Source organism: Pipistrellus kuhlii, unplaced genomic scaffold, assembly GCF_014108245.1.
Source record: "Pipistrellus kuhlii isolate mPipKuh1 unplaced genomic scaffold, mPipKuh1.p scaffold_m20_p_9, whole genome shotgun sequence".
NCBI lineage: Eukaryota > Metazoa > Chordata > Mammalia > Chiroptera > Vespertilionidae > Pipistrellus > Pipistrellus kuhlii.
The window spans coordinates 1630290-1649353 of NW_023425595.1; the positions used below are offsets into that span (position 1 = coordinate 1630290).

Genomic DNA, 19064 nt, shown 5'->3' on the forward strand with positions numbered 1-19064 from the left:
CAACTTCTAAAGTTCAGGTATCTTCAATCCCTATCTAAGTTGTCTGCAAGCTTTCATTTATCTTAATACATAAAAATAACCTGTGGTACCCATCTCAAATATCATGAACCTCCCATAATAAGTTGTAGTATGTCTGAAGTTGGGGTACAGGCACTTATACATCTAAAAGGCACCTAAGTGATTATGATGCAATGGATCATGAACTCCATCCTGAGAAGCACTACCTGATTTATCTGTTCTGTAAATAAATCTTTTCCAAATGCTGTTTCATTAAAAAGAAGGTGGCATCAGACCTAAGTCATTCTAATTTTTTTTTTAGCTAAATCATTAAGAAAACTGCACATACTATACTATACATTTGAAGTCTCTTAATAGCTAAACTATAAAAATTAAAAAGTAGATTAAGGTAGCCTGGCCAGTGTGGGTCAGCGTCAACCCAGGAACCAAGAGATCACCAGTTCGATTCCCAGTCAGGGCTAATGCCTGGATTGTGGGTTCGATCCCCAGTAGAGTGTGTGCAGGAGGCAGCTGATCAATGGCCTTTCTCTCTCACAGATGTTTCTCTCTCTCTCTCTCTCTCTCTCTCTCACTCTCACACACACACACACACACACACACACACACACTCTCTCTCTCTCTCAAATTAGGGGAAGGCTCAAATATAAACAAAATAATCCTCATTTTGAAAAAATGTCATGACTTGGAAGAAGCACAAAGGAATTGCCATAAGTCAATGTTTTGCTTTCGGGGGGAAATAAGTTTGTGGAGATATAGAAAATATGAAAAATATGTGTTCTGTTATATACTTATCAATGAGGAAAGGAAGTTGAAACAGCCACAATGTTGAAAACTGAAGCCTGGTTTATTTTGTTGGGTAATTATTAGTACTTACTATTATAGAAGCCCAGCGCACATGTGAAGTACAAACCTAGATGAGCCAATTTATATGAGAAGATAGCACTTTATGTAACAGGTAACATTAGGACTGGATGCCTGCTTAGTCCTGTGTTCCTTACCAGTGCAACAGAACTCTGCTCTACTAGATGACTTTGTTATTATTCTGTATATTTATCCTGCACTTAATCCCTTCAATCCTTTCAAAAACTAAAAACCTACTAAACATGCAAACAATCCAAAAACTGAAGGAAAAAATAGGCTAAAGTTAATGGTCCAAATAATTATACTTATCATATTTTCTTATTTATCTTCTAGGAAACAAATAGCTACAAACTACAAATAAAAATCTTTATCATTTAGAATTTGAAAAATGTAGCTTCTTTAAACCAAGAGTAGCCAAGATATTAATTCATTAGATAAACTAAGTGAAACAGAAAAATGCAAATTACAACATAGTTCTGCCTTCTGGCTTTATTCAGTATTTACTGTTTATTATAAAATATCTACTAATCTAAAAATAGCTTAAACATTGGCCCAACTCAAATTCCTTTTTAGATCAAGTCTCACATCATTACCAACTGTTCTGCAAAACAAATGACTCAAATTCACAGCCAGGTTTGTTTAAAGAGAATCAGAGACAATGGCCGAAGACCTTAAACCTATGAACTGTTTTTGGCCATTGTCCACTTAATAGGCACAAACATCTGAATACAGATGTTGTCCCAGAAGATCTATCCGCATGTGTCAACTCTGGTATTCCCTGAAACTCCTGTTATCTTAGCACTGAAAGAATGCACTCTCTCTTAACAGAACCTTTCTGCTGTACCTCTAAGAAAAACCAATAGTCCTGTAAACACAGATAAATCTTTTAGAAGCAATCAAGCAAATATCAAGCAAAGTTCCGTTTCCTCAATAAATATTAACAATAAAGACCAAATCATATTTACCTGTCCAAACTGCTATACTAAATATCTTCAATCCCTATCTAAGCGGTTTGCAAGCTTTCATTTATATAAAATGAGGGGGGGGGGGGAGAGGCCTTCACCAATTTGGTTCAGTGGATAGTGTCAGCCCTCAGACCGAAGGGTCCCAGGTTAGATTCTCATCAACAGCAAGTACTTCGGTTGCAGGCCTAATGCCTGGCCAGGTGGGGCATGTAGGGGAGGCAAGCAATAGATATGTCTCTCTCACATCAATGTTATTCTCTCTTGGTAGATCTCCCTTCCACTCTCTAAAAATCAATGAAAAATCATCTTCAGGTGAGGATTACAAAATGTTAAAAAGGAGGGGGAAAAGTAGGGAATGCTATTACAGATTTTGTTGATAAAAACATAAAAATAATTGAGCCCAAAGAAAACAGCCGGGACCGGTTTAGCTCAATGGATAGAGCGTCGGCTTGGGGACTGAAGGGACCCGGGTTCGATTCCTGTCAAGGGCATGTACCTTGGTTGCGGGCATAGCCCCAGTAGGGGTGTGCAAGAGGCAACTGATCGATGACTCTCTCTCATCGATGTTTCTAACTTTCTATCTCTATCCCTTCCTCTCTGTACAAAATCAATAAAATATATATTTAAAAAAAAAAAAAAAAAAAAAAAAAAAAAAAAAAAAGAAAACATAATCTAACATACATTCTTGGTCCTTTCCCTCTCTCTTCCTACCTCCCACCCCACACACTAACTTTGGCTTTAAGATTGGTTGGCCCTTCTGTTATCTCTTAACTGCTAGTCTTCTATAGAGTAAAAACCCAGTGGTCTTAACACTGTAAAGACCAAACAACCAGTCACCAGAAAGTGCATGGAGCACCTCTCAGTCCCTCCCCCACACCCGGCCCCCAAGCTGCTAATCATGAGTGGGGGGTGGTGGCGAGGTGGGACTGGGGACGCTGGGGGGCATTTCGAGGAGCAGTTGAGGGATGGGAGGAGTTTCACAGAGCAGTGGCGGGATGGGGGAATTTTGAGGGGCAGAGGTCTTGCACATTGCAGTGTCCTGGGGCAGGGAACTTCATGTTCACATGAAGGGGGCCATGTGATGGAGGCCAGGCTATGCCTATAGACCCTACTTGCGCACGATTTTGTGCGCTGGGCTTCTAGTAAGTACTAATAATTACCCAACAAAATAAACCAGGCTTCAGTTTTCAACATTGTGGCTGTTTCATCTTCCTTTCCTCATTGATAAATATATAACAGAACACATATTTTTCATATTTTCTGTATCTCCACAAACTTATTTCCTCCTAAAAGCAAAACACTGACTTATGGCCCTGAAGTGGCAATTCCTTTGTGCTTTAAGTCATGACATTTTTTCAAAGTGGGGATTATTTTGTTTATATTTGAGCCTTCCCCTAATTTTAGAATAGTCTATAGTTTAAAAACTGAAGTCTCGTTTCCAAAAGGTAAGAATGTAGAAACATTTTAGGGACTTAAAGGTTCATATCAATTGACCTGGCCTAACCCATTTCTCTCCCTCTTATTCAATAAAACTTTATAAACCATCCACTTCTACCCCAAATATTTTAGTTTGTATTAATTATGTATTTGTTTCCTTGAGATTAATTTATTGGAGACTTTGTAATGTATAACACATAGCTTTGGTCCAAATTAATCCATTCATTTACTGAACACCTGTATGTATTTCCTAGGTTTGTAAGATGCAACAATAAGTAAGGCAGCACCTTCAACCCAAGCTCAAACTCAACAGAGGAACTCTAAACAGCACTCTACTAAATGCTGTAGGGCCGCGGCTGGTGCGGTGCATTTGTGCCGTCTCGCCTGGTCCCGTCCGCTCTGTCCCAACCGGCACTCAGTCCACTGATGAAGAGGTACATCCTGCAGTTCCCTAATGAACCCAGGGAACCCTCCACCTTATTCGGGCCCTGGTCCAATGACCCCATAATCCCCTTATCCACAACCAATGAATGGAGCCTGAGGCCTACTCTCCAGGACCTATGGGAAGACCTTACCCACCTCCTCAGGGGTACCCCCACCAAGGATACCCACAGTATGGCTGAAAGGTGGACTCAGGAGCCTCCTAAAGCCACAGTGTATGTGGTAGAAGGCCAAGGGGATGGCCTGGGCCCACCTCCTGCCTCACAGAGTGGACTGCTCTCTGTTGTTGCTGTCTCTGGGACATGCTCACCTGGCCAGCCTGTCCTTGCTGTCCTGCCAGCTCTTCTGCCACCTCCAACAGGTGTGCCTGCCCCATCTCTTCTGATTGCTAAAATAAATGACTAGCTCTGCGCAGACACTTCTACCTTCAACACAGTGGGATTCTAGATTAGCAGTGGTTACTTATGTTTAATTCAGTGACTTTATCTTTCTAATGTTCAAAATTAATTTCCTATTGGCCTTTCACAAATGTGCCAAATGACTTCCCTTTTATTTTTTTGGCCAAAGGTTTAGTTATGAAGTGTACATTTATAATTGTTAAAGTATACATTCAAGGTAGTGGCATAATGTAACATATCACTTAATGATTTCTTTGCTAACACCTTGAATGTTTCAATAAATTTGTCTAAACTTCAAAAAAAAAATGCTGTAGGGAGTAGTGCATAAGGTAAAAATGGAGCTAAGAAATAATGAGATCAAAAGTTGAATTGAACAGTTAAAAAAAAGTATCTACAAAACAAGACTATAGCCATAATTCCACAAAGGACCCAGACGTATTTTTGTTGGGAATAAGGGGGAACCTAAATCCTAGTACACACAGTCCTGTCACCATTAAATTGGCAAAGACAGTAACATGAAGCTCCAGAATACCCACAAACACTGCAAGATCGTTTAAATAACTCTAGAAATGCAAACTGTAACTTCCTTACAAGAGTAAAAAAGTTTCAATAAACCTTAGCAGTGATTTTGATTGTCTACAATCATTTCCCACTTTCAAAGGGCAGAGATTCAGTACCAAGAAAGAAATGATCATCCATATTTTGAGTAACAAATTAAAAATACTGTGTTTATTCAATAAGCATTTTTAAGCTTCAATGTTAAGCTTCATTATCTTGCAGGATTGTTTGTCTATTCCATCCCTTGACACCTTTCCAAAGCAAATCCATTATTTCAGAGTCGTTTTGATTTTTTTCTTATTCTTCTTCATATTTATTTAGTCTTTTTTTCTTGTCCCATCATTTCAGGCTCTCCTCTTTTCCTCTGAATTTTCACTGACTGCTATCTTACACATAATAAAGCAAGCTAGTTAATCCATAATTAATCATCTCACTCTCTAAGGTATCTTTTAATCATTTCAGTTAAAATTGAATAATACAGTGTCTGGAATTTGCTTTAAAGTAATGGAGGTGGGAAGAACTGAAAGTGTGGAGAAGAACAAGATTTGCAATAAATTGAAGCTCTATAATAGGAACATACAATTCTTTCCTTTTTTGAATGTTTGAAATGTATCATTAAAAAACTGAAGAAAGCCCTGACCGGTTTGGCTCAGTGGATAAAGCGTCAGCCTGTGGACTGAAGGGTCCCAGCTTCTGGTCAAGAGCATGTACCTTGGTTGCGGGCACATCCCCAGTAAGGGTGTGTAGGAGACAGCTGGTCGATGTTTTCTGACCCTCTATCCCTCTCCCTTCCTCTCTGTAAAATGTCAATAAAATATATTTTTTAAAAATAAATAAAAAACTGAAGGAAGTATTATATGAAGATGACTCTGTTGGAAATCAGATGTCAAAAAATGTTTTTTAGATTGATAGGAAAAAGATATAGAGCCACCATCAAAGTTAGGACAAGGTGAACATCCAAAAGAAAATGGTATAACTGATTTTAACACACAAAATAAAGAGAAACCTATAAATTCAGTGATACTCAATAATCTTTGAAAAGGAGAGAGAAAGAAAAAATAAAACAAAACTTCTTTACAGAAAAATATGAGTCAGTAAGACAGAACATTAGAATTTTTAAAAAACCATTTTCAGCAGGAAACAACTACTGAAGACAGACCATTCTCCCTCTCAACCCTAAAAGATTTTAGGGGTAAAAATCTCTGAGTGGAGAATGTTATAGTACAGTAAGAAGCTAGAAAAATTCCAGCACAAATGGGATAGGAAAACTAAGATAGTTAAACGGCAGTTGGCAACCACCTAGTAAATCCTATATTCCCTAAACCAAGGACACTTAGGGGAGTAAATGATTTGCACTTTTCCCCAACCAGAGAGTAAATAGCTTAAATCACTCTACTAGCGGACAGAGAACAGAAATCCAATCAGTTGTGGGGAAAGGGCAGAGGGTGGGGTGGGAACCTGGTGGAGGGGGTAAGAAATGAGGAACCTTTGTAATAATATGAACAATAAAGATTGATTAAAAAAAAAAGAAAGAAATCCAATCAGTGCCATTTGTCAACCATACCCAAGGACAAATTAAGAGAATAAATCTCATTTTGGTTCACCAGCATAAAGCTGATTAATATTCTATTGACCCTGCCCTAAACGCCTAACCTTTGAAACCCTGAAAAAGGTCCCAGCCCACTACTGCCCCTCCAGAGAGCATGCCTGTGCCATTCCCCGCTCTCCTCCCACAAGCACCTATCTCCTATCTCCAAGGGACCCCAGGAGATTTGTAATCAGGAGAGCAATGGGCAGTGGTAGCTCTTCCGGGGCTAATCCCCTAAACCTATCTCCAAGGCCCCCTTTTCTCTGACTTTCCAGTGAGTCAAAGCAGCCCACCCAGGCTCTCCTGTTGCTTCTTCTGAGCCCTTCCTTGTTTCACTGGCCTAAGTGTTTTTGTTGCAGTCAAATTCTTGCTTGCTTTTCTAAAAAAATAAATTAAAAAAACACACCACTTGCCACCTCCAATGTAATAACTGCTTTATTCAACGATTATCAATTGATAAGTAACTAGGTAGATTACCGAGGAACACAATATCAAGCTACAGATTATTAACTGTAAAGAGGAAAATAATCATTTACAATGAACAGATACAGCAGTGTCACCCTAACCAAGTGATCAAACTTAAACATCGCTAACAGTGAAACTACCTAGCATGAAATAAGTGCCTTTTAACATAATGCTATAAAGTAGTCTATGCAAAAATATTATCAAAGCTGAGTTTAGGTTTCAGGAAATACACAAGATGAAAGGAAAGGACAGGTTGAATGACACGGCATACACAAAAATAAAAGAAATCCAGAATATGAGAGTTCTAAAGAAAACTATCCTGGACTCTTTAAATACACTGAGTGACCAGATAATTATGATGTCTGAGCACATAATAATCTGGCCACTCAGTGTGTGTGTGTGGTGTGTGTATATACATACATACATATTCATGTACCGGGCCTCTAACATATATATATAAATTCATGCCCAGGCCTCTAATATATACATGTATTCATTAGAGGCCCGGTCATGAATTCGTGCATGGGTGGGGTCTGGCCTGCCTGCTGGTTGAACTCCTGGTGGAAGGAACAATTTGCATATTAGCCTTTTATTATATAGGATATACACTAGGTGACCAGATTATTATTCGTTCAGAGATCATAATAATCTAGCCACTCAGTGTAGACACACTAGGGCAGGGGTGGGGAACCGTTTTTCTGCCAAGGACCATTTGGACATTTATAACATCATTCGAGGGCCATACAGAATTATCAACTTAAAAATTAGCCTCTTGCCCAAAACAGTTTGGCTCAGTGGATAGAGCATTGGCCTGCAGACTCAAGGGTCCCTGGTTAGATTCCAGTCAAGGGCATGTACCTCGGGCACATGTCCAGTAGGGGGTGTGCACAAGGCAGCTGACTGATGTTTCTCTCCCATTGATGTTTCTAACTCTCTCTCCCTTTCCCTTCCTCTCTGAAAAAAATAAATAAAATATACTTTTAAAAAACTAAAAACTAGCCTGCTATATTTAGTCAGACATTTAATTACCTCACCCCTAAGGCCTTGGCAGGGCCCAAACGATTTTTTTTCTGTTAAAAGTAGAGACCACCAAAACCGGTTTGGCTCAGTAGATAGAGCTTCAGCCTGCGGACTGAAGGGTCCCAGGTTCGATTCCGGTCAAGGGCATGTACATTGGTTGCGGGCACATCCCCATTGGGGGGCTGTTCAATTGGCAGCTGATCGATGCTTCTCTCTCATCAATGTTTCTAACTCTCTATCCCTCTCCCTTCCTCTCTGTAAAAAATCAATAAAACATATTTAAATAAATTAATAAATAAATGTAGAGACCAAATTATTTTACAGGCCTTATACAGCCCGTAGGCCAAACATTTCCCACTCCTGTACTACAGGGTATAAATTGGGGATTAGGTTCTGACAAAACAAAACAAACAAACCCTATGAATCACATTTTGGGACAACTGAGGAAATCTGAATATGAACTGGATTTTATAAATTATATAAAATGGCATGATGGTTATGTAAAAGCATTAATGCTAAATTATGTGGGGCTGACATCGAATAATGAGAATGCTGAAATATGTGTTGACAAATTTGTACGGGAGATAAAACAAATATGGCAAAATGTTTAACTGTTGAATTTAAGTGAATAATTGTACTGTATGTGTTCATTGCACTTTTAACTTTTCTGTTCTAAACAATAAAACTTTTGGATGAGATTTTTTTCCCCCTGTAAATTTTCACAACGTCTTTGCCATTTAAAACACCATAGTTCTGAAAAATCTGAAGTCATAGCAACATTTCAGTGTCTTTACAATGTTTTAAAAATATAAGAAATAACAATGGATTCTGGAAACTTTCAATGAAACCTCTGTATATTACTCCTCCCTTGACTCTCAGATCGAGTCCAGAAAAAGGGTAAGTATGCATAAACAGATCTGATATACTAATTTTAAGACTTTACATTATTGGGCGTCATGTAACATGTGAACATTGCAGAGAGTTCAGGACTGAAATCAGTTGATGAGCAAACACAAAATTAAGTTAGCCAAATTTTCCCAAAATTTAGTCATACGGATTACCTCCAGATTATAAGATGGGGGCTTGAAAACGAAAACCTAAGTGTATTCCGTTGCCATGGCAATGGGAAATTTCAGAAAATTGGGAGTGCAGGCCAGCTAGCTTCCATTTTGAAAAGTACTTACCTAAACATATATCAAAACTTAAATTGAAAAACGAATTGAGTAACACCTATCATAAAATATCCGTTTTCATCTTTCAAACGAAAAGGTAAACACTATCCCACAAAATTTTGAATAAAGGGCAAAAGAAACAAATCATTTATATAAAATTGTTAAATTTTGAAATACTTAAACATCACTTATATCCAGTATTAAAACAGATAGATGGTTTTATTTAGAGGGACCGAAACAGACTTCTCAAGTTTTGATTTATCAAATTCTGCAATATCTTGTCTCATGCAAAAAAACGCAAATGAAATGTAAACAGAAGATATAAAGAAGGAAGTGGGAGAAAGCCACAAAATTCCTAACTCTTACCCAGCAAAACTATGCTTTGCTCCCAGGCTGTTCCCTTCACTCGCTCTCTAGCAAGAGTCTTCATTTTCCCAGATTAGTTTAATCTCCAATTATTTCTCAAACTATGAACCTATTTCTGGGTACAGTCTACATCGGAGAAGGGGCGGGGGGAAGATTGCCAAGTTTTTCAACCTCGGCGAGTACATGTTTAAACAATCAATTCCTATGGATCTTCCCTATCGAAATGGTATGAAAGGAAGCCATCCAACCGAGGTTGTCCCATGAACCTAAACCGGTCGAAGCAGCTTCCCAGTTACTGTCTAAACCACATGTATTCATACTAATGCCTAACACAGAAAAAAAACCCAAAAGTAACTTTAAATCTCAGTCAGCTCTTGCTCCCCATTCCCACCATTTCCGCCACCAGATCCCTTCCTCAAGCGAACATGGCTGGAGAGCCAGGACGCACAGAGACACGGAGAGAAGAGGTCGCCACGAGGCCCCGCCGCTCTCCTTCCTCACCTGCTCCGCGGCTGCGTCTCCTGACATGATCTCAGACAATTAGAACGCGCAAGTTGGCCCGAGAGGTGAAGCTAGAAAAGAAAAATTAAACTAAAAGCCACCCCCAAACCAGTAAGAGTGACCCCCTGCCCAGCAGGGCCAGCCGGCCAACGCGAAACGCCACCGCCCACTCAGCTATGAATTAAAATGGCTGCGCCCCAGCCGGTCGAGGAGAGGCGGGGCTTCGGCATTAACTTCCGGGGCAGTGGGCGGGGCTACGAGCGCAAATCGCCGGTTTACTCGGCCGCGCAGAAGCAGAGATACCCGGGTGGGGGCGAAGGGGCGGGGCTTGTGGCCTGGAGTGACGTCACGGCCCTGGGGCTGCGGCGACTGTTGCGGAACTGGCTGCTACCGGCCTGGAGGCGGGAAACTCGCTGGAAGGATCGCGCGGCTTCTGGAATTTGATTATCGAGCTGAGAGTCCCGGTTCGTCACTTGTTGAATCCTGACTGCCAATCAGTTAAGTTCAGGCACGCTGGCCATCTTAAGGGGCAATACTAAATGTTAATTGCCTTCTCTGTTTTGGAGATAAGGAATCTATGGAGGTTTTCTAAAGTCTCAGCTAATGTTGTTTATACGCTTCTAGGGGACGAGAGGGACAGGTCCAGGGCATATTAATTTATGCTGTTACCATCTACCATTGTGTCTAATAAGGCCATGGTTTTAAGCTCATTATCTCACCATGGTTCCTCGGCTGCAAAATGGGCGTAATTACCTCTCAGGCCCTGGCTAGACCATGTTCTTTCCAGTCCTGGCTTCATCTCTCTCTAGATTGGTAGCCTTGGCCAATTTCAGTGTTCTGTGCCTCAAGTTTCCTTGCCTATTGACAGAAATAACAACAGTGCCTGCAATTTTAGTAAGCTATGCATGAAAAGGTCAGAAGAGGACCTGCACGGCCCAAGATTTAAGTGAGAACAAGTCTTCTCAAACTCTTTTCAATGCAAGGATCCTCATAAGATGGCTCCTTCGAGTCTCCTTACTGACAGTGGTCCACACCCCAGATAAACTAGACTCTTCAACTTTTTCCAGCCATACCCAACTATTTTCAGTCCCCCGCCTCTGCCCCCATTTCCACCTCTGCCCTGTGCACAGCCTGAATTCTTGCCCATTCAAGTAACCAGACACATGAGCAAAAGATTTATGTGAACAGATGTTGACTGCACCACCCAACAGTGCCAGTTAAATATAATCCCAAGGCATCTCCACAATGGAATGTCATGCAGCCAGTAAAGATAGAAAGATATCCGTGATATGGTTAGGTGAAAAAGGAGAATTCAAAAACAGTGTACATTAAATAGGATGTACAGTATATATTATATATTATATATTATATAATACCCAGATTGTGTAATCATTTTCCTCTTTTAATCTGTTTTCTGAGTTTGTCTATGATGAACTAATATAAGGACAGTATTCTTTAAGAGTCATATTCACAAGCAAAGTTTCACTCAAATGCCATTTTTTCTCAATGTGTTAAATAAAAATCTTTAAAGAATTAAAAGTTCAAAGAATAATACAATGAATACCCCGTATAACGACTGCCTTGATTCAGTGACTAACATTTTGGCATGTTTATTTTATATGTATGTATTGACATATATAGTTTTGGTTTTTTTGCAAAATAATTTGAATCTGGGCCCAGCTTAGCTGGGTCTCTGGCTTAAATTATTTCATTAGGTTGTAGTTAAGCTGTTGGCTGGGTCTGAAGTCTCATCTGAAAACCCGACTAGAAAAAGAGCTGCCTTCAAGCTCGCTAACATGAGCCTCTATTCCTCAGGACTGGCAGATTGAGGGCCTCTTTTTTCTTTTTTTCTGGCTGTTGGCCAGAAGCCTCCTTCAGTTTCTTTTCACATGAACCTCTCTGCAGGGCTACCTGACAATATGGCAGGTGACCTTCCCCAGAGTGAGCAGTCTAAGAAAGAGAGAATATCCAGCACAGAAGCCACCATCTTATAGCCTAATCTCAGAAGTGACATTCCATCACTTGTATCATATTTGATTCATCAGAAGCTGGCCAATGAATCCTCTCAAGAGAAGAGAAGTACACAGGGGAATGAAAGAAAGGAGGTGGAGGTCAGGATAATATAATAATATAATAATAAGGGTCATATTAGAGGGCTATGTACTTTAGCACCAGGCCAGACACTGCCAATTTCTCATGGATAGTAGCTATATTATTAACTTACTTCCCAAGTGGATTGAATCCAGTGGGTACTTTTGAATGAATTAAAAAGCAATAAAATTTTTATTGTAGCTATCATTTGAAATGTGTAAAATCATCACTGGAGCTTGGGGACTTGTCCTCTATCATAGTAGTTACTTAATATTTTAATAATTTATTTAGTTCATTCCTTTCATTAACTCCCAATGTCATTTTAGAGCCGAAAATAATTCTGATACCAAAGTTGTACAAGGTTGGTGCTTTATAACTAATCCTAAGGCCAATTTTACTTATGAGCAAAACTGGAAGAATCCAAAATCAAAATCAGCAAATTGAAAACACCACAGAACAGAATTTAAAAAGAAAACATACAATACAGGATAGATAGATTTATCCATAAGAGTAGATCAACATTAGGAAATTCATTAAAAATGTTATCATATTAACAATTTTAAAAAATTATCATCTGATATTTATTAAAAAGTATTTGTAGATAAGTGGATAAAAAAGCTGTGGGCCCTGGCTGGTTTGGCTCACTGGATAGACCATCGGCCTGTGGACTGAAGGTCCAGGGTTCAATTCCAGTCAAGGCACATACCTCAATTGCAGGCTCCTCCCCAGCCTGGGCCCTGGTCAGGGTGCATGCAAAAGGCAACCAATCGATGTATTTCTCTCACATCGATGTTTCTCTCGGACTTCCCCTCTCTCTTTCACTCTCTATAAAAGATCAATGGAAGAATATCTTTGGGTGGGGATTAACAACAATAAAAAAGCTATGGTACATTTATATCGTGGAATACTATACAACAGGGAAAAATATTTCTTACCCTTTGGGAGAGTATGGAGGGACCTGGAGAGTATCATGCTAAATGTCAGTCAGAGAAAGACAAGTATCACATGATCTCCCTTATATTTGGAATCTAATTAACAAAATAACAAAATGAATGGAGTGGATCCAGAGACATGGATGCATGGAACAGAGTGAGGAATCTTGGCGGGAAGACGGGAAAGAATGGGTGGGTGGGAGGTAATCAACCAAAGACCTTATATGCATATACAGTATGTTGTATTATTTTATTACTGGAATTTTGCTACTTGCAATGTTTCCATGAATCCCCTAGGGGGCAGACAAATACAATTTCCACTTGATTAAACAAATTTCATTAAGAACATTACTTCCTTATGGTAAATCATGAGAAATATCAGAATTCTTAAGACCAAGCATACTTACCATATGATTAAGGAATTAACTGTTTATAACTTACACACTAATTTTATCAGAAACATAAGTGACAATTATTAAATTGTCATTGTAATTAGGTACTCCGCTAAATATTTCCCCTGATCCATCATTATAAACACTTAGAAATGTTTCTGCTGGCTATGAATGCTAACAGTGGTCCTTTGGAATGTGAAAAACTTAATCAAGCATCACTAGTAATAAAGTAAAAGCTCTGTTAACCAATTGATTAGATTTTTTAAAAGTTGTTTTAAGTTTTCTATAGATATTTCTAATTTGAAGTTCATGTCCATTAAAATTGATCATAAACGAATGAGTGTATGTTACATTTGATATAATATACTTACTTGCTATAAATACATTAAGCATACCTGACCTCCTGACCCTACAGCTATATTTTCCTAATGTTCCAGTCTGCTTTGTATAGTTTGACCTATTTACAAAAAAGTCAATAGGTGCATGATTACAGCTATGTAGAGGGATGGACAAATACTTTAAAAGTGTGTGTAAGCAGGACACAAATATATCTGCTATTTTATTTTTTTAAATATAACAACTTCCAAGTAATGAATTCTCCATGTACATGATGAAACTGCCTGAAATGACTATTGAGTCATCTTCTATTAGAATATTAATTAAACACATCTTTTACACATTTCTTAAATTTAATCTCACTCTACTGCTTTAGTTGAAAACGATTTTAAAAGTAAAAATCTAGAGCTGATCAGTTAAAAAAGCAGGGCAAGCCGAAACCAGTTTGGCTCAGTGGATAGAGCGTCGGCCTACAGACTGAAGGGTCCCAGGTTCGATTCCAGTCAAGGGCATGTACCTTGGTTGTGGGCACATCCTCAGTGGGGGTTGTGCAAGAGGCAGCTGATCGATGATTCTCTCTCATCGATGTTTCTAGCTCTCTATCCCTCTCTCTTCCTCTCTATAAAAAATCAATAAAATATATAAAATAAAATTAAAAAGCAGGGCATTGTTAAATTATATTCATTGTTTAAAAACTTTTTTAAATTAGTCAAACCAGTAGAACAATATCTGTGAAAATTAAGAGAGAGAAAAAAAAGCCAATTATAATCTCACCACTTTGAAAAGCATTTTTTATTTCACAGCCCCTTTTGTATTTAAACATAACTCAAAATGCACACATTTTCCATTGTAGTAAACATTGGCACATAATATTTTTATTTCAGAAAGAATGTATGCACCCTTATATTCATAGCAGCACAATTTTACAATAGCTGAGATCTGGAAATAGCCTAAGTGTCCATCAGTAGACAAGTGGATAAAAAAGCTGTGGTACATTTATACCATGGAATACTATGCAGCAGTAAAAAAAAAGAAGAATATCTTACTATTTGAGACAGTATGGAGGGACCTGGAGATTATCATGCTAAATGAAATAAGTCAGAGAAAGACAAGTATCACATGATCCCACTCATGTGGAAACTAATTTAACAAAAAAACCTGATCAACGGGGTGGATCCAGAGACTTGGAAGCATGGAATAGATTGTGGAATTTCAGAGAAAAGGCAAGGGAGGATGGGTGGGTTCGTAATAACCCATGGACCAGACAATAGAGTGGTGAAGCCTGGGGTAGGGGTGAAGGATGGACTGGAGGGGTTCAATGGGGGGGAAAGGTGACATATGTAATCTTTTCAACAATTAAAATTTATTTTAATAAAAAATGTGGGGCCTATAATAATTGGTGTGATATAGACTTTGTACTGCTTCTTCTTTCCTCTTAAGAGAAGCTTAATGCTTTTCTCAAGGATGGGTACTAGAATCAGAGTCTATCCAATAGATCAACTCTGCATAAAATTAATCCAGTCACATGTAACTTATTTGAAAAGTTAAAGTTGGAAGAAGAGAGACACTAAAACTGAGAGAGAGAGAGAGAGAGAGAGAGAGATTGGCCAAGTGGACATGATGTAACTACTCCTAAAACCATCTCAGTTATGAAATGGTTTAATTTAAAATGATACATGTTCTTACAGTAACCCTTTTTCTTTTAGACTGAATGAACTTCTGTTTGTTGCATCCTAAAGTTATGAGACAACCACAATTTGATAAATAATTCATTTGTCTTTTTCTTTCTTTTTCTGTTCCTTTACCTTTTTCTTTTTTATCCTCATACAAGGATATGTCCATTGATTTTAGAGAGAAAAGAAGGAAGGGAGGGAAGGAGGGGAGAGGAGAGAGAAACATCAATGAGAGAGAGAAACATTAATTGATTGTTTCCTTTATGCACCCCGACTGGGAATTGAACCCAAAACCTAGGTTTGTGCCCTGACTGGGAATCGAGCCACAACCTTTTTGGTGTACGTGTTCCCTTACCTTTTATGTGAGCTTGTTCAACAAATGATTCATTTAAAATAGAAATAATTTTTAAAAGCAAATTTTACCAACTCTAAAAACAACTTGTTGCAGAAAAAGAATGAATATTTTAATGCTTTGCTTCCACAGCTTCATAATTGTCCTTTACCCCAGAGATTGTATAAAAGATGTATTCATTTTCTAGGGGGAAAATCTACAATCTCCATAAATTTACATTAGCTAATACGCATGTCTGTTTTCAGGACATGAATTTGGCCCACAAAAGACTCTCAGTAAAGTATGTATGCCTCATAATCTTTGGTTTAATAATATTCTGTACAGTATAATACAACTACTATACTCTCGGTGGTGATTTACGTCCAAAGACTCCTAAATTCCTTTTATGAGGCAACAAATACTAAGACTCTATTTGCCATTTAGTTGTTTACTGGAACTATTACACAGGATGGAGTGTGCTATCCCTGCCACAAAGTTCTGCTGGAAGTTTAGAGAGAATAAAATGTCTCTATACTTCAGTGACTACAGAGAAAACACTTGCGAAAAAGAGGGAAAGCCAAGTTCCAAGAAGTATGTATTTATTATCTCTGTGCTGGAACTCTTTATCAATGAGGTCATAGTTTTCATCCCAATGTGGCTCATTTATCTTTGCTAGCTTCCTTAATCATAGCATGCGCCAGAGCCCCAGCCAATTGCTTGATAAATCTCTTGTTGGCCCAAAGGAGACCTGAAAGAAAGAATAAAATCGTCTGTGAAAATCCACCACTATAATTGGAAAAATAATGTAAAATTCTTGTCTAATTGACAATAGATTAACAAACGTACCATTTTCATGTAGACAGAGGTCAGTAGTCATAAGAAAGTTGCCGCCGATATAAACCCAGACAATTTCTAAATGGTTCTAGATGAAAAATTACTGATCCATTTTAATGGAGATGGGATTTCCCAAGTGTGTTTCATTGTGTTTCAATCAATGTACAGATGGAATCTTATTTATTACTAGAGGTCTAGTGCATGGATTTGTGCACCAGTGGAATCCATCCACATGGCTTGTAGTGATCCTGGGAGAAGCTGTTCTCACTCATCTTTGCCCCACTCATCCCGGTCAGCTGAGCAGCGCTTCCAGTGGGAGCGCACTGACCACCAAGGGGCAGCTCCTGCATTGAGCATCTACCCCCTGGTGGTCAGTGCTTGTCATAGCGACCGGTCATTCGGTAGCTTAGGCTTTTATATAGAGATTTTTAATTAATTATTTAAAGAATAGTTTATTGACTTTTAAAGAGGAAGGGAGGGAGAGAGAAACACTGATGTTTAGAGTGTAACATCATCAATCAGCTGCCTCTTGCACACCTACTACCAAGGATAGACCCTACAACCTGGCATGTGCCCTGACTAGGAATCGAATGGGCAACTTTTTGGTGCATGGGACCATGCCCAACTGAACCACATGGCCAGGGCTATTTATATACATAGATACATGAATATATGTTATATGTGTATACGTAGGAGGAGAGAGAGAGAGAGAAATATATGTGGCAAATTAAATCTAGCATGAGTTTTCAGTCTACAGTTTTTACAAGTATTCTGGTTTTTAAATATTACCACATAAAAATTTGTAAAAAAAAAAATAATTCTGTAGCCGAAACCGGTTTGGCTCAATGGATAGAGTGCTGGCCTGTGGACTGAAAGGTCCCGGGTTCGATTCCGGTCAAGGGCATGTACCCTGGTTGCGGGCATATCCCTAGTAGGGGGTGTGCAAGAGGCAGCTGATCGATGATTCTCATCGATGTTTCTAACTCTCTCTCCCTCTCTCTTCCTCTCTGTAAAAAAATCAATAAAAATATATATTAAAAAAAAATTCTGTAAATCTTGGAGGAGTAGGGAGAAGAAAAAAAGTATTAGAGAAAGGATTTGGGCAAAAAGGCAGATATGGGATACTCCCCCTTGATTGTATTTATTATCTTTTTTTGTATTGTGTTAAAACATGTAACATGAAATTTGCCATCTTAACTGTTTTTAAGTGTACAATTCAGTAGTGTTAAGTATATTCACATTGTTGTGCAACAGATCTCTTAATGAACTTGTTCATCTTGAAAAACTGAAACTTTATACCTATTAAACATTAATTTCCCCCTTCCCTTTTCCCTGCCTTTGATAGTCACCTTTTTACTTTCTGTTTCTATGATTTTGATACCTCATATAAATGGAATCATACAGTACTTGTCCTTTTGTGACTGACTTATTTTACTTAGCATAATGTCTTCGAGGTTCACTCATGCTGTAGCATATAACAGGATTTCCCTTTTTATTAAAGTTGCATAATATTCCATTGTATGTACATATCACATTTTCTCTTTTTTCAGATTGGTCTTTTATTATTGTGGTAAAATTGCTATACAAGATTATATGTAGTTCAGATATACAACATTATAGTACAATATTTGTACACACTACCTTGTGTTCACCACTGTAAGTCTGGTCACCATCCATAACCATATAAATTATCCTTTCATTCTTCTTGCCCTCCCTCAAACCCTCCTCCCCTCTTGTAACTACCAGTCTGTTCTCTGTATCTGAGTTTGTTCATTTGTTTTGTTTAGATTCCACATATCGGGTATTTGTCTTTCTCTGACTTATTTCACTTAGTGTGATATCCTCAAGGCCCATGTATGTTGTTGCAAATGCTAAGATTTCTTTTTTTTTTTTATGGCTGAGTAGAATTCCATTATATATACACTACAACTTCTCTCTATTTATCCATCAATGGGCACTTAGGTTGTTTCCACATCTTGGCTATTATAAATAACGCTTCAATGAACATAAGAATATAGGTTGATGCTCAACCACTGAGCCACACCCTCAGGGTAGAATTAATTTTTGAATATGTTTTTAAACTTCCTTTTTGCATGTCTGGCAAAGATCTCATTATAATTTCATAATATTTTGATCATTGAGGGCATGATAGCGGTCTTTTCTTTTTTGGTTTTTCAATTTAACTTGATAGCAAAATTTCTCAGTTTGATTATATAAAAAGTATGTGTGAATTTTATATATATATATATATATATATATATATATATATATATATATTGATTTTTTACAGAGAGGAAGGTAGAGGGATAGAGAGTTAGAAACATCGATGAGAGAGAAACATCGATCACCTGCCTCCTGCACACTCCCATTGGGGATGTGCCATAACCAAGGTAAATGCCCTTGACCGGAATTGAACTTGGGACCCTTGAATACGCAGGCTGACACTCTATCCACTAGCCAAACTGATTTCGGCAATCTGTAAATATATTTGAATACATAAGCAACAAGTACATTCTGATATAGCTTATCTATATATAAAAAAAATCTATATAGCTAATATGCTAAGTGTCCAACCATTCGACTGGACACTATGTCGCACACTGACCACCAGGGGGCAGATGCTCAACTAAGGAGCTGCCGAGCTGCAGTGACTTGTGAGCAGCGGTTCTCAGGTGACGCACCCCG

General features: G+C 38.4%; 1 protein-coding gene across 4 annotated transcripts in view; it reads right to left on the reverse strand.

Moving 5' to 3' along the window:
- Window positions 1-10002, reverse strand: part of CSTF3 (cleavage stimulation factor subunit 3) — a 71269-nt gene extending 61267 nt beyond the window's left edge. For 3 of the 4 annotated variants that reach the window (XM_036426599.2, XM_036426603.2, XM_036426598.2), the window contains exon 1: window positions 9791-9999. In XM_036426599.2, coding sequence (XP_036282492.1) covers window positions 9791-9817 — 27 coding nt within the window. In that variant the 5' untranslated portion in view covers window positions 9818-9999. Of the gene's footprint in view, window positions 1-9790 lie in introns of all 4 variants that reach the window. The other variant, XM_045578111.1, reaches the window with a different exon arrangement.
- Between the last annotated feature and the right edge of the window lie 9062 nt (window positions 10003-19064).